Source organism: Microcaecilia unicolor, chromosome 6 (assembly GCF_901765095.1).
Source record: "Microcaecilia unicolor chromosome 6, aMicUni1.1, whole genome shotgun sequence".
Classification (NCBI taxonomy): Eukaryota; Metazoa; Chordata; class Amphibia; order Gymnophiona; family Siphonopidae; genus Microcaecilia; species Microcaecilia unicolor.
In genome coordinates, this window is record NC_044036.1 from 149,348,247 (window position 1) to 149,375,526 (window position 27,280).

Genomic DNA, 27,280 nt, shown 5'->3' on the forward strand with positions numbered 1-27,280 from the left:
TGAGTGGTGTAGAATGGGTAGAAGTGAATCAGTTTTTTTACTCTTTCAAAAAGGACAAAGACCAGGGACACTCAATGAAATTACATGTTTTAAAACAAATAGTGAAATGTTATTTCACAAAAAGAATAGTTAAGCTTTGGAACTTACTGCCGGAAGATGTGGTCACAAGTGGTTAGCCTATCTGGGTTTAAAAAAAAAAAGGCTTGGACAAGTTCCTAGAGGAAAAAGTTTATCTGTTATTGAGATGGACATGGGAGAAGCCACTGCTTGCCCTGGGATTGGTAGCATGGAATGTTGCTACTATTTTGGGTTTCTGCCAGGTACTTGTGCCCTGGATTGGTCACTGTTGGAAGCAGGATACTGGGCTAGATGGACAATTGGTCTGACCCAAGTATGGCTGTTCTTATGTACAGAGCTAAATCCTACTCAAATAAACACTTGATCTCTGATTTTGCATTGCTTCTTTCATTATTTGTTATGTTAAAGCTCAATGCCTATTTGGCATTCATAGTCTGCCGAATAATATTTTTCATTATTCATATTCAGCTTAATAGTAAAAGATGCTATTCGGTAGAGCTGTACCAGCCACTCACTCACAAGGAATCAATGCAGCTGGGTTATCCTGTAGCTTAGACTTGATCTAAAACAGAGGATTCAATCTTTTTTCAGCCTTCATCTAGAATTTCATTGTATAGCTGAACACAATAAAATCATTGAGAGAAGAACCACAGAAAAGTCCCTTAAACCACCTGCTTCCCATAAAAAATATTTCCAAGCAAAAAAAGGACTTTGACAAAACAATGAACAAGAGGTATATTCTTTACTACTGAAATGCACTTCTGAACCATTGCTAAGAGATAAAACTAATGAACCTAAAGGCAGCTGTAGAAGAAAATAGAGAGGGGAAGCCATTACTCTGTACACAAAGAATTATTGGTGTTAGCTATATAGGCGTAGTTAGGTGGGGGGGGGGGGGGGGCTCTCCAAATGTTGCTGAAATGGTCCTTCTCACCCCACTACCAATATGACTTCCTTGCCCTTTGCCCCCATCACAGTAAGCGAGTAGTCATCACCGATAGTTAGCTACTGAAGGACACACAAGGTCTGATGTCACACAAAAGGGCCAGAAAGCAAGGGCATAGTCAATAGTTGGGGGGGGGGGGGGGGGGAATCAAAACTGATACACGAGATGGATCCAAAGGTACCATGAATGCGACCTCCCTCCTTCCCGCCGTGCCTGCTGCTCACTGGCTGTAACCCCAATTCCCTCTATAGGTTTGAATAGCCAAGCAACGTCAAAGCAGGGTTTTCTCACAGTCACTGCAGAAGAAAATAAATCCTAATAAATAAAGAACAGGTTCCCATTAAATTTACCTCCCTCAGACTTGCATGGGTGAATAAATAACATGCTGTCAGTTGCCAAAGTTTTGCAGCTTGTTTACCTGTAGGTCAAAGTCCTGAACTTTTGAGGAAAGTATACATAAAGGTGGCTGTTAGCCTTTATGGGCTCTAATCAAAGTTTTCATATTCATTCCAGTACAGCACATGCCGACACACTTAAATCCTGAATGTAGAGTGCTTGAATTCTGAAAAGAAGAAACAAACTAGCTCATACTGACACTCTGATTTGCCAGTGCGTTCTGGTCTACAAAAAAAAAAAAAAAAAAGATTGCCCACTTAATGCTGCTTCAACAAACATTCAGCAGCTATGCTGGCTTAACTATCAGGCACACTAGGCAGTCACCTAGGGCAGCAACGAGCAGCTGCATTAAAAAAATATATATATCCACAAATAGATCCTGGCAGCAACACAAAGCCATCCGCTCAGGGAAGGTGGGAAATTGTCAAAAAGTCTTATGTATTTAGATAAATGGCTTTTTGGATATTTCCCTTGTCTACAATATAGGAATATATGGGGGTGTCTAGTGTTAACGTGCACTAAAAACGCTAGTGCGCCTACAGCACTGCTTAATAAATGTGGCCCTAAAGGGTTTAAAAAAGCTTTGTACAAGTTCGTGGCGGAAAAGTCCATAGGCTGCTGTTCAGACAGACATGGGGAAGCAACTGTTTGCCCTGGGATTGGTAGCATGGAGTGTTGCTAATATTTGGGTTTCTGCCAGATACTTCTGACCTGGATTGGCCACTGTTGGAAACAGGATACTGGGCTAGATGGACCATTGGTCTGACCTAGTATGGCTATTCTTATGTTCTAATTCAGGGTATTAGAGACCAGAGAAAACAATTACCGAGGAAATGTTTTCAATAAACTATGGGGCCCTTTTACTAAGCCGTGGTAAAAGGGGCCTGTGCTGGTGGCGGCGGATGCTTTTGCCGCTCACCAGGGCACCTTTTAATACAGCAGGTAAAAGGCTGAAAAAAGAAATGTCCGTGCTGTAAATTTGCACTTGTCGTGCAGCCGTTACAAAGGGGGGGGGGGGGGGGGGGAGAAGACTACTTGCCGCCGCCCATTGAGGGTGGTAACCAGGTAACATAGTAGATGACGGCAGAAAAAGACCTGCATGGTCCATCCAGTCTGCCCAAGACAAACTCATATGTGTATACCTTACCTTGAATTTGTACCTGTCCTTTTCAGGTCACAGACCGTATAAGTCTGCTCAGCAGTATTTCCCGCCTCCCAACCACCAGTCCCGCCTCCCATCACCGGCTCTGGTACAGACCGTATAAGTCTGCCCTCCCCTATCCTCGCCTCCCAACCACCACCCCCTCTTCCCCCCACCTGCTCCGCCACCCAATTTCAGCTAAGCTTCTGAGGATCCATTCCTTCTGCACAGGATTCCTCTATGCATATCCCACGCATGTTTGAACTCCGTTACCGTTTTCATCTCCACCACCTCCCGCGGGAGGGCATTCCAAGCGTCTACCACCCTCTCCGTGAAAAAATACTTCCTGACATCTTTCCTGAGTCTGCCCCCCTTCAATCTCATTTCATGTCCTCTCGTTCTACCGCATGACGCTGCCCAGTTTACCTCCAGGTAAATTTTATTTTTTAAATATTTTCACTAGCGCTGAAAATGGCACACGCTGGGGGTGGAACTGCCGCCAGCACTCGCGTTGGGCTGGCGGTCGTTCCGGGTTGCCACATGGTAAAAGGGCCCCTATATGCTTTGAATGACAAGTAGACTAATGGTTAGAGTAGTGAGCTGGAAACCAAGGAAGCCGGAGTTGAATCCCACTGATGCGCCTTGTGATCTTGGGCAATTCACTTAACCCTCTGCTGCCCCAGGTACAAGCTTAGACTGTAAGCCTTCTGGGAGATAGAGAAGTACTACTGTACCTGAATGTAACTTGTTCTTGAGCTATGATTGAAAATGTGTCCGCTAAGTGCAGATCTCCTGACTCTGTATAGGAAAGTTACCAGGCTTTGTTTTAAATCTGGTGCTTTGAGCACATTTAGGGAAAACATTTGACATTCCCTAGCTAGAGCTGGTGAGGAAAATGGAGCACATGGAGGGGAGAGCACATGCACAGTTGTGTTGGTGTGAAATAGTGCACCAGCTAGGGCCAACTGTTTCACAGGGCCAGTGACAGCTGAACTGACACATGTCACCTGTAAATTAAGTGATCTCTTCAGACTTCCATAAAGGTCAACGTTGACATGATATTTTTGTTTGCGTGAGAGTACAGCAAGTTCCAAGTTTTATTATTATTCGATATAGTTTATTTATTAATTTATTTGCTGCATTTGTATCCCACATTTTCCCACCTATTTGCAGGCTCAATGTGGCTTACATTGTTCCGCCATGGCTAAGTACTTTGAGTGGTTTACGAATTATAATAAACGGTAAAAATAAAGTTCAAAATGTAAAAAATGAAAATAAATGTAGTAAGGAGAGAAGGAAGAAAAGGAGTTAGAGCTATGATTTATTTATTTTTATTTATTTATTGCACTTGTATCCCACATTTTCCCACCTATTTGCAGGCTCAGTGTGGCTTACAAAGACCTGTTATGGCATCGCCATTTCAGGTTACAAAAGATACAATTGGTGTTACAAAGATATCAAGGATAGCAAGGCAATATAGTCAAGCAGTTATAACAGAAGACAGAATAAGGGAGGAGTGGTGTCAATACGATAGGAAGAAAAGCTAGAGACTGTGTAGAGCAGGCAACCCAGTCGCGTGTCCAGTGTCATTTCCAAGGTTATTAGTTCCAAAGATTATTCAGGGAAGGTGTCTTTGACTAGAAATGTCTTTCAATCAGATTTTGAATTTTGCATATGATTGATCCAGGTGAAGATATGATGGAAGGTCATTCCATAGGGATGGACCAATCATGCTGAAAATCTTTCTCCTGACAAAATTATAGCAGATATAGGGCTGTGTTTACTAAGCTGTGCTATAGGCACGCTAGGTTTTTAGCGTGTGCTAATGTTAAGAGACACCCATAAGAATATATGGGTGTCTCTAGCGTTAGCGTGCCTAGAGCACGGCTTAGTAATCAGGTCCCATAGCCTTTTAGTTGCCTACCAGCTTTCTTTATAATGAGATCCAGTTTAGCATATTAAAAATGAATTCTTTTCCGCCCCAAAATGATGATAGGTTCAGAATTGCTGTATTTGCAGTTTTGTTTAGCAAACTTTTACATTGTGGGGGATGATGAGGGGCAAACATAAGTTCCTTACCTGTCAGTGCTACTGAACATGCAAATTCATGTCTTATTGCAAGAAGAAATCTATTGAGACACTTTGTCATGTACTGTCATATCACTGTAGGCAATTGTTGTTCCACTCTGTGAAGCGTAATACTTAATAAAACATTCTTTGGAACATTTTTGACATTGGTGGATAGTCACTAGAGAATTCCCCTAATGAAAAAGCATTTATTATTATTATTACATTTGTACCCCGCGCTTTCCCCCTCAAAGCAGGTTCATTGCAGCTTACATAGTAATAGGGATTACAGGATATTGATAAAGAAAATAAAAGTTAAGTATAACAGAATAGACAAAAGTGATGGGTAGGTAGAGAAGGACAGGGGTGAAGGAGTAGGAGATGTGTGGGCAAGGGTAGAAGAGGCAGGAGGGGGATGGATTACAGGGTAAGCATATGGAATTTTGGTGGGAAAGATATACTGGGGAGTATCTCTGGGTTTCTTAGGAAGCGCTAACAAAGAAAAGAAGTACTTTTTGTTCAGAAATTAAATATTACATACAGCTTAAATTTCAGATGTAGACAAAAGGAAATGTCTGCAGGATCACTTAGGAGTCCTCTTACTAAACTGTACTGAACGCTAGTGAGCGCATAACTCAGGAAAAAATGGCCTACTGCAGGACATGAAGTATTATGCCAGTTGTGCATGCAAACCTTGCAGTATTTATTTTTTGAAAACAATTTTTTTTGCAAGGGCATGTGAGGGCAGAGAATGGGTGCGGAAGCGCTATTTAGCATACTATGGGTGCACGCTAACTGAATAACACTAACTTAACATGGAAGCCCTTGGTGCCTCCTAAATAGGAGGTGGTAAGGGCTCTAATGTTTGTTTGTTTTCAGTGGCTGCTTACAGTAGATATTTCCGTGTAACCGAAGGGCCTGCAATGTAAGGGGCTGATGCAGAAAGCTGCATATTTGAGCCAGATACCGATCGATGGCTGATCTCTCCGATGGGGTAAACTAGTGGCAAGCAAATTACTGTGGTCAGAAAAACATCACACGTAGCAGCACAGCCTACCAGGGTTTTCTTGTAAGTCAGGACTGGGGTCTGTAGTCTGTCCAATAGACGCCAGAGATGAAGTGTCACCATTCACCTCAGATGACTGTTAAGGTTTGGCACAGCAAAGTACAAGGTGGCTGTATGCCACCTCAGACCTGCTGTTACATTTCGGCCATTGCGCTCAGTTTGTTGATCTTCTGTGCATGTTCTCTACATTGTTGCACTTTAGCTATTAACAGTGGCGTACCAAGGGGGGGCGGTCCGCCCCGGGTGCACGCCACCGGGGGGGGGGGGGGGGTGCCGCGCGCCTGTCGGCTCTTCGTTTTCATACTCCCTCTGCCCCGGAACAGGTTACTTCCTGTTCTGGGGCAGAGGGAGCATGAAAACGAAGAGCCAGCAGGCGCGCGGCACCCCCCCCCCCCCCGCAGCGTGCATACGGGGGGGGGGGGTTCTTTCGCCGGGGGGAGGGGCGTTGCACCCGGGGGGGGGGGGGGGAACGCATCGGCGATCCTCCCCGGGTGTCAGCCCCCCTAGGAACACCACTGGCTATTTAACTACATTTCCATGAGTTTACATATTGCGTGCACTGAGCTCCAAAGCAAGGCTTTGTGTAGGGTTAGCTGCTGCATGCAAAATTGTGCGCTCAGGCTGTGCCAACCCTGCATAAAGCCTTGCCACATGGTTCTGCATTGAATTTGTATTTGAGGCAGGGGAGGGGTTAAGTGACTTTCTCCAAATCACAGGGAACTCTGGCTTCCCTGGTTCTCAGCCTGCTGCTCTAAACAATGTATGGAAATCTGTCATATATACGCATTATAGATATCCTGGAAAGCAGACTCACCATGTTGTGAGGTGCTGATCGGTTCTCTGCATCAGGCAGTGGTGGCTTTTATTCCGTGGCATTCCTGATCAAGTTTAAAGGAACACTGGTCGGAAAACACTGGTCTAGTCATACAATCGTAAACACTTGTTTTAATAACTTGTGTTATATTGGTCTCTTCTATATTCTGTAGTAGGATATAAATTTTCCTAACATTGGTAATGGATGATGCACTTCTACCATATATGAGAAATGCACAACATAAAAGTTAACAGATGAATCAGAGTGAGAGACATGCTGTTATAATTTATACATAGAAAAATGAAGGCAGGTAAAGTCAATATGGCCTATCCAGTATGCCCATTATGCCTAGTGGTTAGTGCAGTGGACTTTGATCCTGGGGAACTGAGTTCGATTCCCACTGCAGCTCCATGTGACTCTGGGCAAGTCACTTAACCCTCCATTGCCCCTGGTACAAAATAAGTACCTGAATATATGTAAAGCGCTTTGAATGTAGTTGCAAAAAACCTCAGAAAGGCGGTATATCAAGTCCCATTTCCCCTTTCCCCCTTTCACTCTCTTACAGATCCTGTGTTTCCTTAGTGTCTGCAGCAGATGAATCCAGAGACAAGTGTGATAATTTACCAGCAGGGTGAAGATTGAGAACTGAACTCTGTCTTATAGGACGGTACTCCTTTTGGTTAGTCAGTATATCTCTGTCTCCAGCAGGTGGTAGATGGTCTCCCTCATCCTCCTGGTCTCTGCTGTGGTTCGTCCAGCTCTGTCAAACCTGAGGGTGTCTGGCTGAGCGGCCCCAACTTTAGGGGGTACTGTAGGTGTAGATAAATAACTCTTATCGGAAAACAATTCCCCACAGGTTATTTATTCCAAGGTTCCTAGCTCAGCCTAGGGGAATATTATACAGAACCTTGCTTCTGGCACCTCGCCAGGTCTGTCCCGTTATGAAACCAAAGCCACCGTGATATATATTACTTTTATTAGGGGTAAGAAAATATAGATAAGATACAAATATAGAACTCTGCACAAGCTTAGCAATACAAAAATAGAACTCCTGCTGATCAGATAACTACAAAATATATTGTCACTACACAGTGACTCTTATTAGAACACTAGGTAAATTATACTACCTGATCTGTAAAAGAACTGATACTACCTCTTATGAAAAATACAAGTTAGCAGCATATTCCCTGACCACGAGCTGACATGAACCAATCTTTCTTAGATAACTACCGTTCACTAACCCCAGACTAGGAAGTAAATCACAGTGATCTCACCGCTGTCCTTATGCAGACTTCCGATGAGACCGGAGCAGATTTCTTCTTAGACTCGAGCTGATTTTCCCAGCGAGTCTGTCTTAGATGTAAGTGTAGGTCTCTCTGCAGAAAGCAGGTGTCCGTCTCTCCGTGTTGTTTCTCAGAGCCAATATATCTGCCACATGGTATTTTCACCAGTTATGCAGGTCACAAGGTTGGTACCAAACACAGTCTGTGGCTCACCCCGAGCCTGGCTGGGTTTCTCAAGTCTTCTTCCAAGTTACCCCTCTTCCGATGGCCCCCGACGACGACTACCACTGAATTCTTCTCTTCCCGCTTTTAGACCCCGGTCAGGTGATAGCACGGACCAATCATGATCTCGTCCTGCTCAGTACATGGGCAAGAAGAATTCTTTGTTTGTGACCTTGGAAATGGTAACTTCTGGTGCCATGGGTCTGACTCCCTTCTCAGCTTCTCAGGGTGATAGAAGGGGGTGGTTGGAACACACAATGTTCTTGTCTTTAGTAAGCCTGCCAGTGATTTTCCACAAGCTGAAAAGCTGGATCTTGCTGACATAGAAAGGTTTCTGGTCAGAGGTCATAGACTTCATCTTGCTGTATTATGATGAATGAGGCTTGTATGAACCAAGACCAGCTCAGGTAAGATCACAGGGAAATACCCCTACAGTACACATGGTGGTGCCAGGTCACTACCCTACTCCTCAACAACCCTGCTTGCCCTCTTTTTTTTTTTTTTTTTTTACTCTAGGCTGCAGTTTCTCTCCTTCCTCTCACAGATTTAGTTAAAAAAAAAAAAAAAAAGAGAAACCGAGCTCAGGGATTTATTACAACTCGGACAGCAAGAGTAAAGGCTGCTTGTGGCTCCCTGCAGGGAAACCCTGTTGGGCAGCACTGAGCTTTTCACTGGGGTTTACAGCTGCTGTGTGAGGTACAGGGTCATGTTACCTCTGCTTAGACCACCTTTTTCTTATCTCTGGGCCCAAGCGTGGTACTGCGGTGTCTAAAGCAACTGTTGCATGCTGGATTAAGCAGGCGATTTCCGATGCTTATCTGCTGGCAGGCAGCTTCCATTTTCATTGCTTGCTTCCTCCATGTGGGTGGTGGCTACTTCGTGGGTTGAGTCCACAAACTATTCATTGGAGGACATCTGTCGGGTGGTAATGTGGTCAGCTTTGCATACATTCTCTTGACATTATCAAGTGGATGTTGCGGCAAGGGAGGATGCTTCTTTGGGTACTTTTGGCAGGAGTAGCGGTTGCCCACCCCGATTGATGACTGCTTTACTACATCCCACATGTCTCTGGAATTCATCTGCTGCAGACACTAAGGAAAGAAAATTATGCCTTACCTGATAATTTTCTTCCCTTTAGTCGCAGCAGATGAATCCAGAGTCCTACCCTAATTCAGTGCAATGTACACGTGTTTCTGTGGTAAGCGTTTTCTTCTCTATTTTAGTGATTGTTGGTGATTTGCTACGATCAGTTTTGCAATCCTTGTTTTGTTAGGTCCTTCTGTGAGGAAGGGGATTTATGTGCATTATTGTTATGGTTCTTGTTCTTCCACATGCTTTGTGATGAGCTATACTGACTGACCAGGATGAGTAACGTCCTATAAGACAGAGTTCAGTTCTCTCTTATTTCCATCTTCACCTGCTAGTAGATGGTCACAACCCACATGTCTGGATTTATCTGTTGCGACTAAAGGCAAGAAAGTTACCAGGTAAGGCATAACCTTTCCATTTGTCCTAAGCATTTGCCTTTCAGAAGCAGGAATATGGTATTTAGAAATGAAAATTGTTGTTTATTAATGATGATCAGAATTCTGGTAGCTGTATCGGTTTAGAAAAACCTGGGATCTTCATTTGTTGAACAGACATAGCTTAATCATGGGTTTAATCAGTGCAGTTTTAAGACACATGCTGTCATGTATGAGCTTTTGAGACCAAAAAGATAGGGTTCTTAGGTCAACCTGGGTTGGGCTAAGAACCCTAACAGGTCAGTCTGGTTCTAGTTTGCCTTCTTGCAGGCATGGCATTGTGGTTGTGATTGTTCCTTAAGTCATACCTACATCTCCATGCATGTCTTAATCTTTAGTTGTTACTGCTTATTTTGGAGCATTAGTCAGCTAGTAATGTCCATTCATTCTAGTTTTGTAATTACCAGGTGATTCCCAGTCTCTCATTTGAAAGTTCTTCATTATGTGGTATGGGGTTGACCCCTTCCTCTTTTGCCTCTTCTGGTGTCCATTGCATAGCCCCTTTGCCTGGGCAGTTGTGTAGTAGCCTGAGGATATATAGTGGGAACAAAACCCAGACTTGTATGAGCCTCTTTGGTCAACCTGGCAACTCTCCAGAGGTCCTGTCAGGGAAGCTCTCTGGTCTCAAAAACTTATTTAGAATGAATTGCTCCATTGATCCAAATGAGGAGATAGGTGATGTCTCTTTTGAAGTGTAATGTTACTAACTTATGTTTTTGCTTTTTTCTAGCCATCATAATAAGATCCGCAGTGTGGAACCTAGCCAGCTTGAGCCCTACATTTCCTTGGAGACACTGGACCTGAGTTCCAATGAGATTACAGCAATCCGAAACGGCTGTTTTCCATTTGGACTTCCCATAAAGGAGCTGTAGGTTTTCTTTTTCTTTTTTCCTTGTACAGCTTTAACATGCAAGTCAGTGGCTCGTGTCTTTAAAACTTTTTAAACAAATGTTTAAACTACAGCTGTATTTTCTCCCTCTTTTTTTTGTATTTAACCTTTATGTCGGTCAGGTTTGCAGCGATCACTTTTAAAATTTCAGATGTAATTTCAGGAACCAGTATAATACTAATAATTCTTTTTGAAAAAATGGATGATTCTGTTTTTCTGTGTTTGCTGGTTAATGATCTTCTTTCTCAGGAGCAGTTTCTTCAAATGGGTTACTTTTGCACATATCATGACAGTAATGAATCTTATTCCTAAGCCCCAGGGGGATATATGGAGTATGATTTCAGTCTCTGAAATTTATTGCTAACGTGCGTCATAGCATTTGAACTGTCAAAGGGAATGTCCTCATGGAGTTCATAAGACGTTACTTATATAAGCATCCTATTGAAGTGTGCTTTCAAATGCCTTATAATCAAACTTATGGCATCCAGAATGATAGGAAATACATCTGAATCTTTTGGCCATATTTTCTTGGTCTCAAAATTCATTTCTTGGTACTTCAGGATTTCCTCCCAATTGCTTGGTCCCGACATCTCTGTTATCAGTACAGTTCTTATGTTTTGGGGGTTTTTTTTTGCCTTTACTACTGTATGGTTTTCTTGCATCCAGCTTTTTATCAGTTGGAATGAAAGTGTCCCAATTGATCATAACCTCTTCATCCTCCACAGTTTCCTTTGGGTTGTGATCCTATGCTTTTTCTACTACAGCATTTATAACATTTCAGTAGATAAGACATGCCATCTTATTCTACCTTTCTGTATAGAAACTTCCTGTCAGAATTTCTTAGCTAGGTGCAAGATGAATAATCATTTTCTAGCTCTTCCTTGCAGAATCTATAGATACCTGTTGTAGCATTATTTTTTCTGTGCTTGCTGTAAACCATCTCATCCAAAATCTGTTCTGAGCTGTGACTATCCATCACTCATCCTTTGGTTAAGAAAATGTGAATTAATAACTTTCATTTGTCCAGTTTTGATCAGTGAAGGGGTTATGGAGTAATACATTTTATTTCTCACTGTACTTGTGCATTTGTCTCTTGTTTTCTTTGAAGAGGTTTTCCTTCTCTTATGCAAATTTTGTTACTTCCTCCCCTATGTATATTGGTGGATTCTCACTCATTCCTCTTTCTTTATAGGAACGCTTGCCCATGTTTGTTAATGGATTCTGGACGTTTATTCTCATACCTAAATCATTTTTGCGAGTTTGCATCTGATGATGCTGTTAAATAGGCCTGGAGGGTTATGATAGAGGCTGCTATGTATAATCTGTCTCTGAGGCTCATTCTTCCTTCTACTTGGGGAATGTATAGTTTCAGCATATATTGGTTCTTATAAATTATAATAGTCCAAAAACAATTCTACAATCAACTTTGAGTGTTCAAGAGTAGATGGAGATCAAATGGAAAAATAGTGGAGAAAAAAAAGACCTCAGTGAAAACCGGTTACACCTTTTTGTAAAGGACATGCCTTTTAAATAGAGAGGGAACCTCTTAATCATTAGTCTTTAAAAAAAAAACTCCACTTCATTTACTTTCATATTCATAATACCATCTCACCCCTGTAAACACTCATTAAGGGCGGACATGCAATGCTTCATATCAAAAAGCCAAAAACTTAAATATTACTTATCTTGGACGGTGACCATTTCCATCTGTGAAACTTCACAAATTGCTTTCTTTTACTTCTCTTTCTTTGTAATTCCCGACAGGGAAGCCCTGTTTCGCCACAATCTGGCTGCTTTAGGGGAAGATATACTTATTCAACACCTCCAAGAACAATTGACTCACCAGCATACTGTCCTCTGGCCTCTACATAGAAATGGTGGTGTTGAATAAGTATATCTTCCCCTGAAGCAGCCAGATTGTAGCGAAACAGGGCTTCCCTGTCGGGAATTACAAAGAAAGAGAAGTAAAAGAAAGCAATTTGTGAAGTTTCACAGATGGAAATGGTCACCGTCCAAGATAAGTAATATTTAAGTTTTTGGCTTTTTGATATGAAGCATTGCATGTCCGCCCTTAATGAGTGTTTACAGGGGTGAGATGGTATTATGAATATGAAAGTAAATGAAGTGGAGTTTTTTTTTAAAGACTAATGATTAAGAGGTTCCCTCTCTATTTAAAAGGCGTGTCCTTTACAAAGAGGTGTATCCGGTTTTCACTGAGGTCTTTTTTTCTCCACTATTTTTTCATTTGATCTCCATCTACTCTAGTTGATTGTAGAATTGTTTTTGGACTATTGTGGATTTGGTATTCTACTTATTCCGATATTATACAGTTCTTATAAATTATCTCATTGGACATGGAGGAGTTTGCTTGTTCCTCAAGATTTTAACAGGCCATTCTACAATTCCAAAGTCATATGAGAGTGCAGCAATTGCCAGCTGATTATTGGCTTGTTTCTTATTCTATGATATTGAAACACTTTTCAATATCAGTTTTAATGTCCTGTAATCCTTACTAATCATTTTTCTCAGGAATTTTTTTTTTGTCTACTAGATATTTGTATACATCTTCTTGTTCAAGTTCATTTATGTCAGAGTCATCAGGTAGAAGCAGAAAGTAAACTGTGCTGAACTTACATTAAGGAGACCACACTTCCTGAAGCAGTATTAAAGAAACATGAATTTGTCGGAAGATGCCTGGTTCTTTAGTAACTTTTCAGATAAGTTGCTAAAAAGTCTCTTGCTACAGTTATTAACAGGGCCGTAGCTAGGTGGGGGCATGGGCCCCCACAGATTTAGTCGTGGCCTCCTCCACTTTCGACCCCACTGCCGCAAGGTACCTTTGCTGCTGGGGGTCCCCAACCCCCACCAGCCTTAGTCTTCTTCAGCGCCGGCTCAGTTTCACTTAAAGGAACGTGCAGGATGTCAGGACTCACAGCACAGATCAGCGAACGTGCCGGAGACCAGCGCTGAAGAAGACTTTGGCTTGTGGGGGTTGGGGACCCCCGCCAGCAAAGGTACCTTGCAGGGGTGGGGGTCGGCAGCTGGAGGAGGTGGGCAAAAATGTCCCCCCCCCCCCAACCACCTTGGGCTCTGGACCCCCCTCCCGCCGAGGTCTGGCTACACCCCTGGTTATAAATATATATTTTTAAACATTTCAGGTACTTTGGGTATTTCTTTGTCCTCAATGGCCTTACAAATCTCTGTACTTGAGGCAATAGAAGATTAAGTAACTTGACCAAGGTCATTAGGAGTAGCAGTGGGTTTTGAACCCTGGCTGTACTGCTGCTACAACTCTGTGTTCCAGTCCAGTCTGTGCAAAGACATGTAGCACTGTTGAGCAGAACATAACTTCATCCATAAAAAGATAAGCTTGAATTTGATTTTTAGGTTTTCGTTAAGTTTATGATTCTTACCTCCTGTGACCATTTTGAATTATGTGATTTGTTATAGTCGTCTTGGGCGCAACAGAATCACCACCTTGGAGCCCGGTGCTTTTAACATCCTCTCTCGGTCCCTGGTTATCCTTCGATTAAACAGAAATAAAATCTCCCAGCTTTCTGCAAAGACGTTCAAGCTACCAAATCTAATACAACTGTGAGTAGAGATACATCTCTTAATGATCCTTAACCAGACTTTATGTTAATAAATGGTTCTTTGGGATGTGACACTCAAATACAGCTTTTCTTTCCCTTAACTTTGTACAAGCTACACTTAATGGTCTTAAGATGACGGAGAGAGAGTGAAAAATTCTAAACTGGTCTTAAAACCTCAGTACTGTAAATTATTGTAATGCCTTTCTCAATACTAAATGCTGTAGTGGGAGGGTATGATATTTTTAGACTTTTTAAGATAGTAAATGTAATGTCTAAAAGTGGATGTATGTATAATATATGTGTGATACCATATGTTGAAGCCAGTCCCTGTTTTTCAATGCTTACCCCTTACTATGTAAAAATGGTTGTTTCCAGAATAGAACAGGGGTGGGCAACTTTGGTCTTTCAGGGCCACAACCCACTGGGCCCACCTAGTTTGCCCTGAGAAATTTCTCAGAGTGAAATGCAAAATTACCAACACTGGAATGGAAAATCGAACATGTTCCAAAAGAACTTTCTCTATTCTGTTCCTAGGAAAATAATCTGTATTCAGTATGATTCCAAGCACCCCTAATGGATATTGAGGGGTCCTTTTACAAAGGCACGCTAGCGTTTTTAACGCACACTAAAAATAAGGACACCCATAGGGTGTCTCTAGCGTTTAACGTGCACTAAAAACGCTAGCTTGCCTTTTGTAAAAGACCCCCTGAGTGAGTTAACAGTGCAATTTTAAAAGGATCTCAGTAATTTTACCAAGACTATGAAGATTTTGTTTGCTTAATAAAGATGGTGATAAAGAGCTGTTAAATAGCGATATTTGTGAGGGAAAAATAAAATAGCCTTGAGGGTTTTATCTCTGCTTGCTGAATGTTAAGCCTATAACATGAATAAAGGACACAAGTAAACATGCTGAGGATTGTTACTCTCACTTTTCCTGAATTTTTGATTTTATTAAGAACAACCAATAGAATTTACTCTGTGAGTTCTATAAAGTTCAGCCCTCCTGTTACCGGTAGTTAGCCACTGCTTATTGTAAATGTTTCCTCTGACAGAGTTGTTAACCAAGTCCTCTGGACACAACCAGCCAGTCAGGTTTCATGGATGTTGGGAGGGGGCAGGAAAGGGGGGCATTTATCCCTCCTTGTATTTATAAGTGTCTGTGATTACCCTTCCAGCTACACCAGTCTGAGCATTCTGGACTCCTGACACAGGCTGTAGAGTCAAAACACTTTGACCGTGTTGGGTCTTTTTAATAAATGCTGTTTGTTGACTTGCACATCGATTTACACGTCTTTACTCCATCTTCTGTTTGGCTGGTCTACCTCCATTGTAGACGGGACTAGGTTGAGAATCACTGAAATACGAGGAGAGAATGCAGTGGAGAGGACCTTTTAGGTTTCTTTAACTTCAGTAATTAAGAGCAATCTACTTTTCATCAGCAAACCCTCCCTTGAGGAAACCAGTAAGAATGTCATATCTGGTTTCAACTAGTGTGGTCACAGAACAGTTTTCAGTCAGGTGGGGATCATGTTGTACTTACTGACATTGACAAGACACACAAAACAAGAGAAATATTAAGAGCAGTTTTCTGCTTATCTTCACAATCCTTTAGCATTTAAAAGCTGTTCATTTTCCATAGCAGGTGAAAGTGGGCAATTAAGATAATTCTGTAATTTCTGAGCATGGCTTTTTTTTCTTTTTCATTTGATCAGATTGGTTAATAATTGGGATCAGATTGGTTAATAATCATTTTTATGATGATGGTAGGGAGCTGAATTGGAATCGAATTCGCCTGATTGAAGGGCTCACGTTTCTAGGATTGGATAAATTGGAAGTTCTGAAACTGCAGCACAACAGCATCTACAAACTGACAGACGGGGCCTTCTGGGGCCTTGGTAAAATGCAATCCTTGTAAGTAGGAAGAAGAAAAATTCCCTCTGGTACACCAGTACAGTGTGCATGGGTTTTGTGAAGCTGCATAAATACTTGATTATGTCACAGCTCACTCTTTTATAGCACTGATAATGTGAAACATGTTTGATCCTCCTCAAGTAGTGAAGAAAGAGTTAATTGGTGCTCAAAGGAATTTTGAGAAAATTGTGTGGGTGGAAGTTTGACAGATAAAAAGTTAGTTAAATGTTGACTTCATAGTATTTGAAGCTGCACATCCCCCTGAAGAATTTATTTTATTTAAAAATGTGTATGATTCTAGGCAGCTTCCAAATAAACATGTACAATTTATTACAACAATTATTACAATGATTAAACATTACATAGGAAATAAATCACTGTCACACTTAACCCACTTTCACTTACCCACTGACATCTGTTTTACCTCCAACTGTTTTTGGGTGGGTCATTTACATACAGCTCATTAACTATTTTGATGGTACTGAATCCTGTAAGTTCAAACAAGAACATTATAAAGATGCAGAAATGATGGCTCTGGTATTAGTTGGCTGCATGACATCTTTGGCACCTTGGCATAGAAGTCAAACCTGAGATGAAGGGCATGATGGCTATGTGGGGTTAGCTAGCCTGAAATCCGGAGGTCACAGCCTGCCCTCCCCACTTTGTGAAAGACATTTCTAAAATATGTCTTTGTTTTCCATTGTTTATATATAGGCATCTAGAGTATAACAACTTGACCGAGGTGGACAAAGGATCACTTTTTGGCCTTTCATCTCTCCTTCGTTTTCACCTTGGTAACAACTCCATAACTCGCATCAACCCAGATGGCTGGCGGTTCTGTGAGAAACTGAATGAACTGTAAGTGCTTTCTTGCTACTAACACCTGCATCTCCTTTCTTGCAAATCAGAGCTGGTGCTGTTGAGTTCATAACTCTGTCTTGGTTTTTTTTTTTTTTATTATTTTGCAAGAGACCTCGTGAGCATATGTCTCGCTTTCCTATTGTGGGGAAAAGTCGCATCACACTAGCAGTTGCTGCATCCTCAAAACAGCACAGTACTGTAGTCACCTCTAATTTACACAATACAGTAGCCTCTCCTGTTCACAATTCTGTTCATCTGTAGTTGAATGTTTCATCACTTTGAAGCCTAGCTTGCCTTTTGCCTCTCAAGAGGATGTCATTGTCTGATAAGGATCCTAGTCCATAGGATAGAACACTGCCATCTTAGGAATTTGTGCCATTTGTAAGCTGCTTCCTCAAAGTGGAAGAAGGTCACCCTAGTTGCTAGCGTTCCAGTAGCTGTATCAGTCTGGCAGAAATGCAGGTTGTGCCTTGGGTTGGGACATCTTCAAAATATATCTGCATAAGTGGCCTGTGCAATCGTGTTACAGCATATTTTGCTAGGAAGAGTCATTTATGTATTTATTTAATACATTTATACCCCACATTTTCCCACTAGTTGTAGGGTCAGTGTGGCTTACACATAACTGGTAGGGTAGGCTACAGTTCAGAAAGTATTAATGAACAATGTAATAGTAGCTTATTTAAGCGTACAGGTATCATATAAAACAACAGAGATAACAAAAGATAGTACAGGGTAATACAAGATAATAAGGTCCATGGATTTTGCTGAAAACAGGAAAAATTAAAATTAGGTTGAGTCTGGAAGGTATGCCTTTTTGAACATGGTGGTCTTCAATAATTTTCTGAAATTTAAATAATTCTGAGTTGATTTTAAGGTTCTGGATAGTGCATTCCATAGTTGTGTGCCTATGAAGGAGAAGTTGGATGCGTAGGTAGATTTGTATTTAAGGCCACTAAACACAAACAAGCAAGATAGAATGTGCTAAACAGAATAATAATGGAGGAAAAAAGACTTCAGAAATTCTGTAATCACTTATACCCAACTTTGTGAATCACAGCCTGCCTTAGATCTCAAAAGATACTTTTGTTAGAGACTATGATAACAGATTCCTCATTAGTCTGAAAAAACCTCCATTATTTCTTAGTATTTTCATGCTCTATTGTCACAAAACTTTAACAGGAATACACCGATCTGAGCAATGGCGTTATCCAGAGGGAGTGCTCGACAGAAAGCTTCTGTTTCTTCACATCGCTTCGTCGGGAGCTGAGCCCTCAATCGCAAGTAAAGCCCTGCAACACAGATGTACAAAAAGCACAGCAAGTGGAAACAGACAGACGGCAAACTTCTAGCATAGAACAAAACCAGTAGCAAGCTAGTAAAAACTACCTTCGAGTGGCTGTCGGAAATTTTCACTGACACAGCCATCACCCAAAATGGCGCCCAATATTTAAGAGAATGCCGACCCCACCTACCTATCAGCTGAGAGGTAAAAATTAAAGGAACATGACTCCCATAAAAATTTAAAGGGACCAAAACGCCCCTGCAGCAACAAACCTACAAGAACGCTTTCCACTCGATTCTGCTGTTCAGCCCCTTAGGAATGAGGGAGCCTAAACAATGAATCCATCTTTGTTCTCTTTGAATCAGGATACGATCAACATCCCCTCCTCAGATAGAAGCTTGAATCTGATCTATTACAATACAACGGTAGTCAGAGAAGGAATGCGCTTTATCCATACTGTGAGAAACCAGGGGAGCATCCCTTTTCTGATGAACAATATTGAACTTATGGTCGCACAGTCTATGTTTAAAAGCCCTCGATGTCTTTCCTACATAAAGTTTAGGGCGGGGCATTGCATAGCGTATACCATATTCAAGCTGTTACAATTGGTGGAGTATCTCAAAATGTACTTTTTCGAATCGCCAGGGTTGATGAAAAAATTAGACATCACCATATTATTACAGAAGATACATGTCCTTGATTCGTGATCACATTATCAACTGTAGGACTAGGTTGCAACAGATCTCTCAGGTTCCGACCCCTCAAGTAGCTATATGCAATTGGTGGTCTTTAAATCAAGGGTGAGCTTGGACATTCCTCCAGTGTTGTCTGAGAATACCTACCACATCAAAAATCCCGGAAGTGTATTTTAACACACGTTTGTAGTAGGGGGTCTTTAGTTTTAGACCTTGGCTGCAAGAGTGCCTCTCTATTATTATATTTAGCTCGAGTATAGGCTTGCTTTAAGACCGGTGTAGGATATGCATGTTGTTCAAATTTATTTATCAATTTTTTAGCTTGAAACTTAAAAGTCCATTATTATACCATTTAGCACATTCTGTCTTGCTTGTTTGTGTTTAGTGTTTTACTGAGGAGCAAGAATCAGCAGTTTGTTTAAATTTTGTATTTAAGGCCACTGCAATCTGGATAATGTAAATTTAGGTAGGATCGGGAGAAACTGGAACTGTTTCTGGTTGGTAGATCCACCAGGTCTAACATGTATTCGGGAACTTCTCCGTAGATGATCCTATGAATCAAGGTACAGACCTTAAAGGCGATGCGTTCTTTAATGGGAAGCCAATGTAATTTTTCACGAAGGGGCTTGGCAGATTTGAATTTTGATTTTCCAAAGATCAGTCTCACCGCTGAAAGTCATGACCTTCAGAAACCTTATGTACCAGAATTTATTTTTAATGTCAGTGTTAAAAGGAACATATCAGTAGTTTGGGACACCAATGTAATCAGTTCAATATATAATTCCCATTGGCATGGGCGAATGCCTCCAAATGGGTCAGTTTTGGTCAGATCATGACAGGAATGAATCGCACCCTTGTGCCAGTCTCAGATTTACAACTTATCTCTGATAAAAGGTGTGCAGTGGCTGATGGCGCACTATTATATGTAAGATGATATTCTCTCCTGGGCCACATCTCCATGTCTGCTGGCACTCTCCTGAGCACAGTGCAAATCAGGAGGTTGCATCTCTGCAGCATTAAGTTCCAGTGTAAACTGTTTCCCCATACTATTAAAAAAAAAAAAAAAACAACCGGGAGGGGGGGGGGGGGGGCGGAGGAGAGGATTATAGGGGGGAGGTGGGGAATGGTTCATGGGGGGGGGGAGGCAAAGGAGGAAGGGGGATAAAATTTCAAATTATGATGACATACGGTATGATACTCTACTTTATTGTAATACCCTTCGGGGAAAGTTTGTATTTAAGTTCTGTCATCAATAAAAAAGTTGAAAACTAAAAAAAACAAAACTTTTTTTGTTTTACATTCTTTGCTTCTGTAAACTTTTAGGTTCTCGTAACGTGGTTTTATAAAATGATCATCATATTACAGAAATGTCAAACCTCAGAAAGGAAAATTAAACCCAACCTTCTCCGTGTGGGTTTTTTTTTTTTTTTTTTTTTAGGGAGCATCAAAATCTTGAGCCAGAAGGCATGCAGAAACGGAAGAAATCCCCAATAACTGTGTATGAGGATGTAATGGAGGGGGAGTGATGTGTCTTTACGACACTACTTGCTGCATTACGAATCATCTAATGTAGAAGCACATTTAGGGTGTGTTGACACCCTGCCTAAGCTTCGGGTGCATTCTTGGACTTCAGTGAACTGTAAAGTAAATAGTCGAAGTGGGTAGGCATAGTGATGGTACTTTCCATTATTTGTTTAGTGTACGCAAAGTCTGGCTTTTTTTTTCCTAGGGAAGGTGATTATATATTGTCTTGTCCATTATTTCACTATTGAAAGGAGTGACTGATTGAGGAGGGGGAGGTATGCAGGCATTTTCATTTCCACCAAACTAATTGGCATCTCTTTAACTTACAGCCATGAACCCCTTGTTTGGAGTATAGTGATATTGTAACAGGCAACATTGTAGGTTCAGGGTGCTATGCTTTTCAGTTGTGGTGCATTTGATTGGTTACTTGTAATTGAATGCTTACTACTTTGTTGCTTTCCACAAAATATACAGTATGTGGCAGGAATATTTTGCCTTATTTATCGGTTCTCTAGTTCTTACTTTATCTAGGGTGTCTCATTTCCAAAGCCAAAATGGAGTGTTTCTTTTGTCATCTTCTTAGGCATTTGTGCTTCATTTTGCTGTAGAGCAATCCTGATGTAGATATTTTGGCTGCACTTATAAAATAATGGTAGTGCTGCTTCTCTTCCGAAGGGCTTTTCTTCAGCCTCTCTTCCTAGCAGGAAAATATCATGCAAGTCATTTGTTCTTCATGTAATTCCCTCAGACTTTCCACATGTATCCCAATTATAGACTGAACTTCATGGTATATGGAATAGGATACAGCTTTCTCTGCTATAGTTTTAGTTCACCAAGGTAACAAATCACAAAGACTTATATTCATATCTCTATTACGCCACCCCCAAACTTTCGAGCTAGCAGAATTATTTAAATCTTGTCTTTTTTAACTTTTTTGTGACTTTATATATTTGGACTCAATTAAAATAGAGATGACAAATCTAGACACCACTAAGGTGACATTCAGCCCTGCAATCAATTGTGTTAGATTTGTTTCTCTTTTGCAGCATCCTTGCCAAAGCTTGACTAGTGAACTCTGTTTCTGTAGGTATCAGTTCAATCTCTTCTTCTCAGTTCATCTTGGGCTGGGAGAATAAAAGGCATGGAGATCTTCATTCTCTGTTGAGCTGCTTACTGTAAATGACCAAGGAATGATACATCCTGTTTTTCTAATCCTGTCTGTTCACAGGCATGGCCATTTCACACAGCAGCAAAGGTGGGGACTGTGTGAAATGTTCCAGCTAGTTTCCATGATGCTGACAAACGTCCTGATTCTTGCTCTTTTCTTTCTATAAATGACAGCAGAAGGATTTTCTGAAGCATGCCTTTACCAGTCATGGCAAAAGCCTCCCTGCACAGTATCAAAGTAAACTTTTTAAAACTAGGTTTAGAGTTACGTTCTAAAACTGAAAATATTTTTTAAGCCAAATTCTTTCATCACAGGTGAGGACACAGTTTTGATTGTTTGCCAGGTCTCCATAGCTAGCTCTTCCTATGCAAGAAATAATGTCTGTCTTCTACTCTTTTGCAACTCATTAATCTTGTCTGTTTCTTCAGTCCCTTTTAAAAAAAGCAGATGATTACTAGATGAAGCAACAGTAGATGCGGTTAGAAATATAAGTGTTGACTGACATAGATTTAGTTGGGACTGTGCAATGTGTTTCTTTCACATCTTAAACATTATGGGTTGGTCTAGGAGCAGAGTTCTGTTTGCTGTGGATGGAATTTAGGTTTGATGTCTCAAAGCAGTTAATTCTGTACCAAGAATCTTTAAAGACAAAATAGATAGAGCCTGATCTTAGTTTCAGGACACGGAACACTATATGCACTGCTGCTTGCAATTGCTTTCCTTTGGCCAGTTTGAGCCTGTGTGGCATCAATATGTGGCACTTGGTCTACAAGGTCAGAATAGTAAAACATTGGAAGAGGGAGGCGTCAAGATGGCATGGGATTGGCAGAGTTGGGAATCTCAATTCCCTTGGTTGTTCTTTTTCCTTATATATTTTATTCTGCTATAACAAGTGCAGGAGAGAGAACAAGACCTAATCTGACATTTTGCTGAGTGCTCAAAAAGAAGACTCTGTATTACATCTATGAGGCACAACCCTGTTGTACCAAGGAGAGCTGCTTCCTCGACTGCGAATATTCATGGGGAACATTCATAGCTGGGAAAAAGCTCCATTGTGGAGCCCCTTGCAGTCCTTGCCACTGTTGCTGCGAGGCACAAGTACTTTGTCAACTGTAGTGCCAGCACTGAGAGACGTCACCAGCTTTTGTTTCCCAGAAATGGAAGCTGTAGTAGGCGTCTTCCATAGTTTAGCCACCGAGGGGTGATAATTGATGGGGAAGATCTTTGAGTTAGAATACAGGGAGAACTTCTGGAAGGGGAATGCATCATGCTCCCAGGCTGTTGCTGTTGATTCTCAGGTGTCTGGTGTTTTGTCAGCGGCATGGTTGCCACTACATTGGCCTGGAACTGTGACATGGAACACTATCTGGCAAGCCTTTGAGAAAATGGACTTCGCATTAGGTGAAGTGAATATGGGCTTACATTTATTAGAATCAGACATCAAAGGACTTAAAGGTGGGGAGAGAGAGGCAGTATAAGGAGCACTCTGAAAAAATTTTGTTCAAGGTAAGATCATATTGGCCAGGAAAATTGAGCACTTGGAGAATGTGTCAGGACATCTTAATCTTAAGTCACTGGACTTACTCCAAGAGAACTATTTAGGACATATAAGATTTAGGTTTGGGGTTTGTGTACAGATTCTGTTCCACCTGTATGGAAATTGTTTTTTACATTCTGAATTCAAGGGGGGGGATCTTTCATTGGAGTGGGAGCTGGTAACCACAGCTCAGTGAATTGAACTCTATGCCCTACTGGAAGATTCCAACCTAGTAATTAAATGAAGAGCTACCCTACTTGTTTCTGGTCTTTTGAAAAGGATTTAAGTTTGATATATATATATATATATATATATATATATATATATATATATATATATATATATATATATATATATATATATATATATATATATATATATATATAGTTCATGAGGTTTAGAGTCTGGATTATTCCTGATGTTGCTAAACTAGCCAGGAAAGGTGTAAGGCTTTGCTGGTTATTGTGACCGAAAGGAGGTTCTCACAACCCTCCCCACACTCGCGTCTTCAACCTCTCTGGAATGCCATCCGCTGGTTGTATGAAGTACAGACTCAAGCTTTAAAACCACTAGCCCTGCCCCTAGCCTCTCAAGCAGGATACCAAACACTGAGGTTTTAGAAGGTTAAACATTTGAATTAGTGTCTGATAAAAAGGAAAAATATGTCTATTCAACTTATACTAGACAAGGTTTTTCTGTATCCCTACCACTTCCCAAATAAGTACATGGTTAATTTCCAGGCCTATTTCCTCAATCTATACTATCTCCACCTGTATTTTCCTTTTAGCCTGCCCTGTTAGTATATGGAACTTTCCTTCCCCTACTCTCTGTAATAGGATTTACACTCTGAGCTAGAGGGTTGATTACAAAAAGAAGGAGCATCAGCTTACCTTTGAAGCCACGTCTCAGCAGTCTCGACCTATCTTCCAACCCTTCCCTGAACAGTATTGCTACCACCTTTGAATTCAGGGCTTTTGGGATACCTCATACAGTTTCAGTTGCACAACAGTTCAACACAGGGAATTATATGTCTTCTTTTCCTGTTGGGATATCAGCCTTCCAAAATAAGAACATAACATAAGAATGGCCATACTGGGCCAGACCAGTGGTCCATCTAGCCCAGTATCCTGTTTCCAACAGTGGCCAATCCAGATCACAAGTACCTGGTAGAAACCCAAATAGTAGCAACCAATTCCAGGGCAAGCAGTGGCTTTCCCATGTTTGTCTCAATAGCAGACTATGGATGTTTCCTCCAGGAACTTGTCCAAACCTTTTTTTAAACCCAGATACGCTAACTGTTGTTACTACATCCTCTGGCCAAGAGTTCCAGAGCTTAACTATCCATTAAGTGAAAAAAATATTTCCTTCTATTTGTATTTTCATGTAACTTTGAGTGTCCCTTAGTCTTTGTACTTTTTGAGAGAGAAAAAAATCGATTCTACTCGTGCTATACCACTCAGGATTTTGTGGACCTCAGTCATATCCCCTCTCAGCCATCTCTTTTCTAAGCTGAAGAACATTAACCTCTTTTAGCCTCTTCTCATATGAGAGGAGTTCCATCCCTGTTATCATTTTGATATCTTTTATTTGGAACGTTTTCTAATTCCACTGTATCTTGAGATATGGTGACCAGAAGTGAATGCAACACTCAAGGTGAGGTCGCAGATTGGAGTGATACAGAGCATTATAGTATTTTTGGTCTTACTTACTATCCCTTTCCTAATTCCTAGCATCCATATCATTTATAAATATGTTAAATAGCACTGGTCCTAGTGCAGATCCCTGTGGCACTACACTATTCACCCTCCTCCATTGAGAGAAATGACCTCTTAATCCTGTTTTCTGTCTAATAACCAATTCCTCCTATCCCTTGACTCTAATTTTCTCAGAAGTCTCTCATGAGGAACGTTTTGAAAAGCTTTCTGAAAATCTAAGTACACTACATCAACTGGCTCACTTTTTGTCCACATGTTTGTTCATGCCTTCAAATAAATGAAGCAAATTGGTGAGGCAGGACTTCCCTTGGTTGAAACCATGCTGACTCTGTTCCACGAAACCATGTTGTTGTTGTTTTTAATGCGTTCCATATTTTTTTTTAAGTTTCCACTGTTTTACCCAGCACTGATGTCAGGCTCATCCTTTTATCTTCTGGGCCTCGAGAACCTTTCCCCCTTTCCAGACTTTTCTAGCTTAGAACAACGCTGCTGTGTCCCTGCTGGCCCTCTTACAGCTCTCAAGTCTTTCTATAGCTCGTTCTATCAGCACAGCAGTTGAAGAGCACTTTTCCAAAACTCACTCAGTCCATATATATATATATATTTTTAACTGACTCAGTTTTGGCACAGGAGTAAGCTACAGTAAATGAATCTCGCCTTGATGAACAAAATTAATCGCATAGCTGAAAACTGGCAAAAAAAATGGACAGAGTTTTTGGAAAAGTGCTGTTCAATTGGTTTTAACTGCTTTTACCTAACAGTTTGTACTGCTGCTAATCACCAGCAGCTGGGAATACTGCTGACTACTTGGTCCCTCCCTAAGCCGACTACTAAGCTGCTTTGAACTAAAGGAACTAGTGCATTCTGGGGCATGTATTTCCCCCAGAAGGAAGTCTCTATTACATCTTTTTAAAGAGCCAAAGTAGGTAATATTTCAGTTTGCTTAATTTTCCTTTACTGCAGTGATGAGCACGCCTGCTTTCTTGTCAAACAATGCATCAAGAAGATAGAGCTTTGGGACTGTATTTTTTTTCTCCTGCAGCATCCATATAAATGTCTGAAAACATAAGATACACATGTATTCTTTATACCTGAACAGCTTTAATTTTTCTTAGATGCCAGTGATGGTAGTAGACATGCTTAGATCTTATGGCTTATTGTTGCAATGCTAAGATCCCCAGGTTCTTCAGAAGAAGAGAAGAGTTTGGATCAGAGGGTCTAGATGCTTTTCTCCAACACTGGCTAGAGTCGCATCTTCTTTATGTATTTTTCTATGGCCAATGATGAGTAGGGTCCTCTCCAGAATCCCCCTCGAGGAGTGGTAATTCTGATTGTGCCAGACTGGCCCAGGAGACTGATCTAGTTAGTCTCCTAGTAGACGAGCCATTCCGGCTGCCCTTCTGCATGGGTTGCACCTTCAAGGCCCCGTTCAGATGGCGGATCCATCCCACATTGGTCTTGAGGCATGGCTATTGAGTGGTTAAGAAAGGTAGGTTATTCTGAGGAGGATATTTCGACCTTACTCCAGGCAAGAAAGTATTCTACCTCCTCTGTTTATGCTTGGGTCTGGCAAGCCTTTGAAGCATGGTGTTCTGAAAGGGCTTGGTCCCCATGAAAGGCTTCCTTACGTCAGATTTTTGCCTTCTTGCAAGAGGGTGTTAAAGGTCTGGTATATAATTCTTAAGGGTACAAGTAGCAACCTTAGCTTGTTATAGAGGGCATATTTGTAAATCCTCCTTGGATGCTCATCCAGATGTAGTGCACATCTTAAGGGGCGTTAGTCGTCTTAGCCTCCTCTCCGTCATCCTTGCTCTGAGTGGATCTTAATCTTGTGCTTCTTTCACTCCAGAAGGCACCGTTTGAGCTTCTGATGAAACTATACTGAAAGGCCTTACCCTCAAGTCTGTTTTTCAGGTCGCCATCTCGTTTGCATGCAGGATTTCTGACTTAAAGCATTGTCTTGTAGCGATCTATGTCTCCAATTTTCTGAAATGGGAATAATCATTTACATGGTTCCTTCGTTTTTACTGAAGATTATGTCTGCATTTCACTTGAATCAGCCTTTTGTTTCTTCCATCATTTTGTGAGGAGGCTGATTTGTAAAATGCTCTCTTTGCTTGTTGTTCGTAGGGTTCTCATTCAGTACCTTTTAAGCTACCAATGAGTTTTGTTGCTTGGATCATCTTTTCATTCTTCTCTCAGGTCCAAACAGTGGAAATGCAGCTTCTAAGCCAAACATTGCTTGCTGGATTAAGGAGGCTATTGCCTCAGTTTATATTCCTTTAGGCAAGCAGGCACCAACTCCTCTGCAAGCTCACTCAACTAGGACTCTCTTGACTTCCTGGGAGGAGTCTCGGGCTTACTCATTGGAAGAAATCTGTAGATCAGTCACATGGTCCTCATGGCATACTTTTTTCTAGGCACTACCGGTTGGATATTACAATTTGGTCGGAAGTGTTGGTTCTCTCCACTTGCTTCTTGCACTACATAAGTCTCTGGTTTCACCTGCTGCTGATGACAAGGAAGGAAAAATTGTCTTACTTGATAATTTTCTTTCCTTTAATCA

General features: G+C 41.2%; 1 protein-coding gene across 3 annotated transcripts in view; it reads left to right on the forward strand.

Moving 5' to 3' along the window:
- LRIG1 (leucine rich repeats and immunoglobulin like domains 1) overlaps positions 1–27,280 on the forward strand; it is a 216,347-nt gene that overhangs the window by 119,008 nt on the left and 70,059 nt on the right. For all 3 annotated transcript variants that reach the window (XM_030205936.1, XM_030205938.1, XM_030205937.1), the window contains exons 4-7: positions 10,267–10,404; positions 13,876–14,019; positions 15,786–15,929; positions 16,644–16,787. In XM_030205936.1, coding sequence (XP_030061796.1) covers positions 10,267–10,404; positions 13,876–14,019; positions 15,786–15,929; positions 16,644–16,787 — 570 coding nt within the window. The remainder of the gene's footprint in view (positions 1–10,266; positions 10,405–13,875; positions 14,020–15,785; positions 15,930–16,643; positions 16,788–27,280) is intronic.